Consider the following 10664-nt stretch of genomic DNA (forward strand, 5'->3'; position numbering starts at 1 on the left):
GAAATTACAGTACTGAGCATTCTGTATAAATTTCATAACATTTGGTTGAGGTAAACTAAAGTTGGAGAACAGAAAGGAAAATTTCAGCACTTTTTCCATTTGTAAAGGGGCATAACTCTAGAATGGTCAATGGTTTCAAACTAAAACTGTGTTTTGTTGTTATAAGCACTATATACAAGTTTCATAGCATTTGGTTGAGGAAATGTACAACAGAAACCATTTTCAGGACATACAGACAAAGATAAAACTTAATGCCCCCTTCTTTCTGCAGGGGGATGAAAACATAGAAGACTAACAAAGGGCAGATGCTTTTGACTTTGGACAGGCGCACATGTGTGGTTAGTTTCACATTTTTGTGAGATTTCAACCCGCCCCTATACCTGTATCCAATGAAGAATAAACAAACACACAGCAATATGCTTTGTTTTTATCAACATACAATATGTTAAATTTATTTGGGATCTGTCAACTGGGACACAAGACTAAAACATTCATATGTATACCATGAATGTCATGATAGAACTGAAAAACTTTACAATCCTAGTCACATTCAGAATACTGCACTAATCTGTCTTGTGACCACTTGAACATTTACTTAGATAAAGGTATTACAGTAGGACCCCATCAAATACTTGCAGCAATATTTTTCAGGATTTCATATTTTAATACATTCTTTTTTGAACAGTTCATAGCATTTAAGGGAATTGAAGGGACTTAGGGTATGAAATCATTACTCAAAATATGTAAATGTTTCATTGTTTATTTACAAAACCATTTACATATAAACACACAAAATGAAATATATATGCTGAAGAAGATGTCATCCTACATTGGAGTCAAGTAAAAAATAATTGGAATGGACTAACTGATGGAACAACATCATAAAAAAATCATGAAATACACAAATGTATATCTAAAGAATCGAATTTACCAAAAAATGAGTGATCAAAATATTATTTTTATTTGTCTGGTTTATAATTGTATAATTATAATTGTATAATTGTCTGGTTTATGTTTCAAAATAAATTTGATAAAATTGCAAATTATAGAAACAACTCAAAGTTTAAAGACAAAATGTGGCCCAAATATAAGGATTGTATACAATTTGATGACAGTTTTAATGATCAAAAACAAAAAAGTGTCTTTCTTAGCATTGAAAAGAGTTCTACTTTGACATGTACATATGAAAATTTTATGCTTCAGTAGCATTACATTTCACTTTTTCTTATCAAATAATTGTTTTAAATCATAAATACATTAAAAACTTCCTCTATAAAAATATCCAATAAACCCACTGTAATTTATCATAGTTTTCAAATATGATTCAATAGTACTGTTTTTCTCTGAAGCTATTTAAATTGTAGCAATACAGAAATAAGTGGTATTTTTTTGTGAACATGATCAATCCCTATTGGTCTATGCATCAAACATATTTACATTAATTAATCAATAAAACAGTGCATAATTAAACAGTTTTTAAGGCAAACTAGAAAAGTTGATGGATTTAACAAAAATAATGAATGAATAGACCACATTATTCCCTTTAAATTATTCAAAATGCATATATGCACTTAATATCCTATTTCAAAGTGGATTAGTTTAATAAATCATTATTATCTGCAGAAACAGAATACTGCATGATCATGATGATATTGTATCTTATATACAGCATAAATCAGTGAAACTGTATAATCTTTTTTTTTCTGTAGATTACTCTCTCTTTTCAATGTCACAGAAGTTAATTCTATGTCTTCTTTACACAGGTTTCAACCTGAACATCCACGACAACCACAGTGTATACATTCAACAATCTTGCCCTGAAAAAATAGGAAAAATAAATGATGTTCTTTAAATGGGTATTAGCTAGGATTAAGATCCAAAACAAATTACTGATCTGATCTTAATTTTGTTTTGAATATTTATAAAAGCCTGTTATTGAAACAACATTTAGCTAAATGTTAGCAGTCAGTTTGATTCAATTTTGTCAAATAAGCTCAGAATATAACTGATGTATTACATGCTTGCAAGTAAATTTTTCAACCTCATTTGAATCTGTATTCATTTTGTTCATGTAATTTTCATTATCACCATTAGTGTGATATATGTTGTGTATAATGTGCTGATACAATATAACAAGTCCATGCATCATCTCTTTCTCATGGACTTTTTGTAATTTGGATCTTCATTTGAGTAATGATTGATTGATTACTGTATATTCAAAAATTATTGCGATGTTTTTATTATTGCGAAAAATGCGACAGGATTATAATCGCAATAATTTAATCTCACATTTTGAATTTTTTATATGAATAAACTAGGAGTTTTCTCAATATCGCAAAAAAAAATTGCATCGCATTAATAATTATGCACGCAATAATTTCTGAATTTACAGTTATTGATGATTATATTATTCTGTATCAGCAACATTTCAGTAATGTATGTCATAATTCAAATATGAGAAAATTGACATTGCAATATAAACAACGATTTGGAAAATATTCCTAAATTGCATATTCTTATCCACAAGTATGAGATGAAACATTAGAATTATATTTGGGAACCAGTTAAATTTGTATCAAATATCATATAAATACACAAACAATCACATAGTGCTGCAGATTTGCTTAAAAGGACAAAACATGACAAAAGTCATCTGTAGTAGAAATGTTTCGGTTTACAGAGAAACAGTAAACATAACCAGTGATTTTGCTAGCGCTCGTCACTTTCGTATTTTACGAAAGGGTTTTCTCATTGACGAAAGTATTTCAAATCAATTTCGTCACTTTAATTTTGAAAGTGTAAAAAAAATTCGCAATAAAAACTATAAATCTACCTGTCTTCATGTTTTTGACAAGTTTATGACCTCCAGGTAATTAACATTTTTAACAGGTGTTACAAGTTGTGATTACAACTAATCCGCTTATCGCCATCGGATGGGTCACTAATCCGTTAATTATTATTAAACCCCATAATTATTTCCCCAGGAAAACCAGTCAGTCGGCAAGTCATTTCAACAACCAGCTAGGAGTTTAGTTTCGTCAATTAATCAAAAATGTAACAACCCGGTCAGTTCGCATTTGAATTTCAATATTTTTCCAACGATCTGAAGTTCATTTGTCGTAGATTCGTCATTCGAAGGCATTTTCGTCATATTTGATTTAAATTTTCATCAAAAAACTTTCGACAATTTCCATTTAAAATAAAGAACTTTAATGTGTTTATTCAAAACTTTCACGAGTTAAACAGGTGCTTCCTGTATTGTGTTCTACGCATGCGTGAAAGTATTCCTTTGACTAGTTATGTCATAACTTCTGGATGTCAGACAAATGTTCATTGCAAAAGTTAACTGATGGTGACAGTATTATAATAGTCTACTAAATAACATTTACAACTTTATATTTTTAGTACTTACTGCTTCAAGTTTAGACTTGGGTACTCTACAAATGCAGTTTGTTGCAAAGTTTGTGTCTCTAGTTTGTATACAACGTAAACAGCATAAATTTTCATATCCCTGTTTTTTCCATTTTGCGATCAAATTTTTATCTGCCATGTTTTCTTTTAAACAATAATCATATAGCTCTGAAAACAGAAAGAAATTAATTTAAAGTATATCAATCCTCTATGTATACAGATCCTACATGTAACTTATCTGTTAAGATTTTTATAATGTAAAAAATTCTTATTTCCGTAATGGTATAGAACCATTAGTGTAGGCCCTGTCGGAAAGAACATACAAGAAAGTAGTACATATCTTAAACAAAATAGTTCAAACGCAAAGCTGTATCTTTGTAACCAGTAATAGCAGGTATATTTGGTTAGTTCAAAGTTGTGGTATCAAATGAAAACTTGGGGACTTGGGATCACTGTAGATTTATTTGAATGATACATGTACATGTTCAGATCAGAAGTTCCTGTTTTTGTACTATCAAACCTATGGGAACCAGTACGCTCTAATATGCAATAAAAGGTATGTTAATTTTTTCACAAGTCAGGATAAGGTATACATGTATAGTTTTGACATGAAATAACTACCACTTTATTTGAACTTAAGATAAAGTAGCCTATTAATGCTTGAAATTTTAATTTTTAGAATTTAACATAGAAAGCAATGGGGCTATGAATTAGTGGTTTTATACCTAATGCATGTGTAAGTATAGAGATATACTGCAGATAAAATAAGTGTTTAGGTTGATGTTTCAGATAATTACTTATTGTTCCATAACATATTCTCAACTGTTTGTCTTACAAATGAGAAAAGAAAAATCACTAACCATACTTTTTTCTCACAAACATCACAATATGGAGTAATTAAACTAACTGAAAGAGAGACAACCTGTACATTACTACAACATTTCTCAACAAGGAGTAGTAGAGAGTTTGTCAGAATACAACATGAGGACAACACACAACACCAAATGAAGGAGTAGTAGAGAGTTTGTCAGAATACAACATGAGGACAACACACAACACCAAATGAAGGAGTAGTAGAGAGTTTGTCAGAATACAACATGAGGACAACACACAACACCAAATGAAGGAGTAGTAGAGAGTTTGTCAGAATACAACATGAGGACAACACACAACACCAAATGAAGGAGTAGTAGAGAGTTTGTCAGAATACAACATGAGGACAACACACAACACCAAATTAAGGAGTAGTAGAGAGTTTGTCAGAATACAACATTAGGACAACACACAACACCAAATGAAGGAGTAGTAGAGAGTTTGTCAGAATACAACATGAGGACAACACACAACACCAAATGAAGGAGTAGTAGAGAGTTTGTCAGAATACAACATTAGGACAACACACAACACCAAATGAAGGAGCATTTATTTTACTCTTAATCTTCAATGAGGTGCATAGTTTCATTTTTGGTAGTCTGCCTGTCACTTAATTATTTATACATTCTAGTAACCAAATTAACTTTAATTTACCAGTATCTCTATGCTTGCAAAATATGCTCGTACTTAGGAAACAACAAATATTTTTTACAAGTAGTGTTTTGGTTTGCTGCAGCATACTAAGTGTTTCCTATTCTAGTCTCATTAATTTGGCTAAGATGTATGGTGTGCAGTAACTAAAACTATCCTTATTATTGCAAATGTACAATTTTAAATCATTACCTCTACTGATTGCTTTCCTGCGATAAAATAAGTCATATATGTATCGTGATTTCTGATGATGCAGTCTGAAGATTGGCCACAAAGCTTCAACTTTTCTTTTTCCCTCATGTGGATCTGTTTCAGCTGTAATTACAACATACATTGATGTATACTTTTACATGTATTATGTTAGTTTTAATACTTAATTCTTAATACTTACACCTATCAATGCTGTCATGCATATATATGCAAATACCATTCATGTAATTCAGTTCTATAGTCAATGGTCATGAAAGTATTAGTCGTTCTTGGAACCAAAAGCCATGGATTTCTGACATTGTCATAAGCATGCAATTTCTGTTCATTTTTTACACACACATCAGTTGGAACATTGTACATGCAATTTAATGTCTGGCAAGGGATGATCTTAAAAATGTTTCCCCAGGGTTCATTCGTCCTGCTTTTTTTTGAAGTTGTCTATTTGCAGATTATTAATTATTTGAACAGAGTACATGTAAGTTTGTTGAAAAATTAGCCGATTATTTGTAATCAGTCAGGGGACTTACTTAAATGAGTGATTTTCTAAATCACTGATTCAAGTAACATATTTCCACAAAGGTTGGAAGTAAGAGTTGTCTTTCTTTAATAATCTCCCATTTAAGTAGTACAACTTTATAATCACTAGAAGAAGTGATTTAATTTTATTGTAGCTTTAAATATAGAATACTAATGATCCAGGGGCTAATTATGTTTCTAAAATTATCAGAACCAACACCTGTGTTGATAGGATGACCAGGTCATTTCAGGTGATGACCTTGACCCGAATTTAGGATAATGACATAAAAATCACTTGTTAAGTATCATACCTCAATTTCCTTTTCAAAAATCACTTCTTAAGTATCACTATTTTAATAACCCCCACTAATTTCAACACCCCTGAAATTATTATCAGGAACAGGTGAATTTTATTACATTTATAATCTGAAAGATGAAACCTTGAACTTCACAGGAAAAATACTTCCACTGCTGGGAAAAGAAAGTATATACATGTATATATACATGTATCAGTTCATTATATGTAAAGCCATTATTATAGCATTTTTTTCAACTAAAATAGAATTTGCAGCTAAATGATAGCATTAAAGGCATAAACCTTGCTACTTAAAAGAAGCAAAAAGGTATTTTTTTTTTCAATTTTCTAATGAAAAGATATAATTTAAACCTACATGCATGACATGTGTACATGTATGTGTTTAAAATTTTGGTAAAACTACAAAATCACAATTTGTGACAAAAATTCTAATTTGGTACTTAAATAAGTCCCCTGACTGGTAATGCTGTAACCAAATAATTATTTTCCTTAGATTTGCATAGAAGAATACCAAAATACAATGTTTTTAATATCTTTATTGATATTTGTTAACAATTTTAATAATTTGATTTATCATGTTTATGCAGTCAATAAAATAAATGAACTTTAAATCCTTTTCATGTTTTTCAATTCGTACATCATTGTTTTTACTCATTCCAAGCTGACTACAAATGAACTTTATCCAAACAAAAGGTTGTTTACATGTATATTATTAATCCACAGAAGACAATAATATTTGTACAACATGTGTACAACAATTAGTGACAATTATTATTAATAATTATCCCCCAAAACAACCCATCAATTTTAAATTACCCATGTGTTTTCATGATTTTCAATCATATAAAGTACCATTTAATAATTCGAATAAGTTTATTAAACTTAAATACCTGTATTATTAATAATTTTTTATAAAAGTAGGGAGGACGAACCCATGGCGAACAGACACTCAGGGCGAACAGTCTGGGCAAACATGTATTTAGGGTGACCACACCTGATGCCATATCTTTGGATTCCATATTTTCTGGCACACCAAAATGCAACCATATAAAATTATTGGTGGCAGTAAGGGGTTGAATAAAATTTCGTTCCTGCTTGCATATGAATTATGATTTTTTTTTTCTAAAAAAAGGGAGCTTTCACATTGCTTAACAATCACTTTCAACACCTGATTCTGTCTCCACCAACATACCTGTATATACACATTAAACTTTTATAAGTTGTGTTGCAGACCATGACTGCATGGGTACAAGTCAAATTGGCACCCATAGAAAAAGTCAAATCGGCACCTGGTTAAATCGGTGTCTAGTCAAATCGGCACCTATTTAAAGTCAATTCGTCATCCAATAATATTTGATATATATATATAAAAATAATTCTAAAAATGTTTAAATTCATGATTTATTCTTAAGGTTGGATATTTTTATGCATTACAACGTTAAACATTGTTAAAAGGCATCAAGCAGCGGTTAGAATACAAAAGTTAATTATTTAATTTGAAGTTTTCCCAACATTCTATGACTGCAGTTTTTTCAATCAATTAATAACTTTATTCAAGTATATAGTTAAATATGTTTGGTGTTTTAACTCAACAGTATACAGGTAGTTGTTGATGTTTTATTCTTCAGAAACTTCACAAGGAACAATATGATTATGAACATGATGAAGCCCTTACCCAAGTTGTTGTTTAACAATGAGACACAGTGATATTGTTGGCTTTTTTCAAAACTACCTCTACCCTTTTTTATTGGGAAAATATGCGTCATTTTTATAAAATTGGGAAATTTATAATGAAAGATGAATTTGACTGGAACTTCAATTTGCAGACCCCCTTTTGAGAGGTAAACCCTAATTTGAAATAAGACCCCTTATTGTCAGTGATGATACATAAATAGACCTTCAAATCTGCACATATAGTCATTTTAGGCATGAAAATGGTTTAAATGAGTGTTTTTCAGTTTGTATCCATGCACAATTACTACTGAGACTGCACTGTTTGGGAAAAAAGTTGTCTTTTTGGGAATAATTTTAAGCCATTTTTTTTTCAAATTGGGATTTTTCTCCAGGGGAAAAAGCCTTTATTCTCCATTAATTTAAGGCAAACAATTTCACTGAGACAATAATAGAGGCAATTAAACGGAAAACTATGCATCCCTTTCAATAATTCAAACTTTCATGCAAAATAATTAGCAATTAAGGTGTTTTTTATCAGGAATTTTAAACAGCATTAAACCAACAATCCTGTAAAATGTTCAACTGGTTAAAAAATGCATAAAAAATATCCAATACCTCATATATTTAATTTCAAATACACATTTAGCATGTTTAGTTGAGAGAGAAAAAAAATATATATATCCCAAAAAAATGTGAATAAAATTAAGTGAATATTTCTGGACAAAGCCATAAAAAAGAATATGTTTGTTTGCCTTAACCCTAACTACCTAGAAAATAGCTGCCTACTCACAATCTTTTATTGCCTTGATTAGAAAAAGTTTTTTTTTAATCAGATATGGCATGATAAAAAAAAAATCTGACACTTCCATTTTTCAAGATTTCTTAAATAAAAAAAAGAAATTGGCTTCTTACAATGTAATTACCCACTGTCTCTACCTTCATGACCTTTGGGTAGGGATTGGGCAAACCAAAATATTTTTTAGTGTGGCCCAACCTCTTCTTATTCAACTCTTCTTGTGTAAATACAGAAAAAATTCTGGACAACCCATTACTTCATTTTACTGTTTTTGCTTAAAACTATGTTAAACTACAACATGACAACAATCAAGTGCTGATTTAACCAGGTGCCGATTTGACTAGAATTCGACTGCATGAGACATGGTAGATTTCTTAAATTTAACAGAGTAGAGTGTACAGTCAGGGATATAACTCTATAGGGTTATTACAGGAAAATAACATACATTTGTTATTGTAGACTTAAAAATCAAAGAACTGTGATAACATACGTATGTTACATGTTTCAAAGGGACAATATACATTATTAGTTTCATTAAAATTTGTAAAAGTTCTATTGATATTACTTTTGTCTATATGTATACTTAACTATTGAAAGATATAACAGTTCATAGTTTGCCATTTTGCATAATACACCTATATGTTATCACAGAAAAAATATGCTTGTAATAACTAAAGGGTGTTATCACAGCTTCTCTATATCACTTCAAAGGATTTGCTCAGACATAGATCATGCTTTATTACAATGTATTTTAATTTATTGTAAGAAATAATGACCAGAGCATGTATTGAGGTTCTGCGCAAGTTTCTCAGTAATTCCCAAGTGTCTTATATAATAAGTTACATTCCTTTAATAACTAAGCCTTGTTATTACAGCTAAGTTTATCCCTTAATAGCCTCGTCTCATTGATTTACCATGGTTAATCAAAACTGTATTAATATAATTAAGAAATTAGTTATCAAGGCTATGCATTTAGTTTCTGCGCAAAGTCTCAAGAGTTCCCTAGAGCCCACTATAAATGAAATAATTTTACAAATATCAAACATATGTTATTCTTCTTGTGGGTGTCGATGAGAACGGACGTGAAATTTTTGCAGAGAGAATCCATCAACAACATCCAAATTAGTCTTCTAAATTGCTTTCTTGGATGCATTTTATCATCCATAGAATATATACTTTCAATTTCGGTCATTATTTTCTTGTTGAGGAAAACCTCTGCAGATATTTTCAGGTATGTTTGAGACACGTGCTCTGCCCATATGGGAACCATTAGTAGTTTCCATAGGAAACTATCAGACCTATCATTTGAAGTCTGAGAGTTCTTGCTGTTCTCCTAATGGTTCGGTAGTTTCTTTCCGAGATCCTATTCAGTAGGATTTTCGGCTTTCCTCTACCTTGATACAGCAGGGCATTTGGTAGTGTCGGTTTTGATAGATTTTGTCCTAACCGATTCCTCGTTATTACCTTAGACGTATTTTGCCAAGGCATTTGTGGGGCATCCGGGGTGACCCTCTCCCATTCAAAACACACAGATATTAAAAACGGATATTTGATACATAGAAAAAAAAACTTTTTATACTTTGAGGACTGAGCGAATCAGGTGAGTGTGTGAGTTCGTATGTTTTATTTGATTGCATTGTATTTATGTTTTGGGAAGGTTAACTTTCTGGTAATAAGACCCGTCACGGCCTGGCTGGGGAATTGGGTAGGCAAATGCTCACATTAATCTGTACCGATACAGGCTCCAAATGTCCTCCTTTATACGCCATAACTATGGTGGTGCTCCTATTTAAAGGAGATTCATACGGAGACAAGAAGAAGAAGTTATTCTGTTATTACAGATTTAGAAAATTTTAGGAAGAAAATCTGTAATAACACACACGTTATTTTCTGTAAATAACCCTATAGAGTTATATGTAGAATCAGTATTTTCAATTTCTTTATTCCCTTTACGTTTACCTTCTCTCATCTTTTGGTCCAACTCGTCTATTGTAGGTTCTATCAATTCCCATCCATCTGGTGGAGGTTTTCTACTTCTTTTCACTTTCGGCATTTTGATGTTTATGAAATATGGACAGGAAGGATTGACAATACGTTTTGGTTACACTAAAAGAGTGTTTATTTCCGGTACATATATATAAAACGCTAAAGTTTAGCAGACTTAATGTGGTAAATTATAAATATTACAGTCAATATGATTTTAAACAAAATTAATTA

At 30.9% G+C, this 10664-nt stretch overlaps 1 protein-coding gene across 1 annotated transcript; it reads right to left on the bottom strand.

The window, feature by feature from the left end:
• Positions 1 to 1102: 1102 nt before the first annotated feature.
• On the bottom strand, positions 1103 to 10565 carry LOC143045896 (protein BUD31 homolog). The gene is made up of 4 exons (XM_076218724.1): positions 10407 to 10565; positions 5128 to 5250; positions 3413 to 3579; positions 1103 to 1817 (listed from the first exon to the last, which is right to left on the bottom strand). Exons 1-4 carry the CDS (start codon positions 10498 to 10500, stop codon positions 1767 to 1769), a joined length of 435 nt encoding a protein of 144 aa, XP_076074839.1. The 5' UTR covers positions 10501 to 10565; the 3' UTR covers positions 1103 to 1766.
• Between the last annotated feature and the right edge of the window lie 99 nt (positions 10566 to 10664).

This window comes from Mytilus galloprovincialis, chromosome 9 (assembly GCF_965363235.1).
Source record: "Mytilus galloprovincialis chromosome 9, xbMytGall1.hap1.1, whole genome shotgun sequence".
Taxonomy (NCBI): Eukaryota; Metazoa; Mollusca; class Bivalvia; order Mytilida; family Mytilidae; genus Mytilus; species Mytilus galloprovincialis.

Coding starts and splice junctions, on each gene's coding strand:
- LOC143045896 (XM_076218724.1), bottom strand. CDS start 10,500: ATGCCGAAAGTGAAAAGAAGTAGAAAACCTCCACCAGATGGATGGGAA. Junction 3,580..5,127: donor CAGGAAAGCAATCAGTAGAG/GTAATGATTTAA, acceptor TTCTGTTTTCAG/AGCTATATGATTATTGTTTA. Junction 1,818..3,412: donor CCAAGTCTAAACTTGAAGCA/GTAAGTACTAAA, acceptor CTATTTTTTCAG/GGCAAGATTGTTGAATGTAT.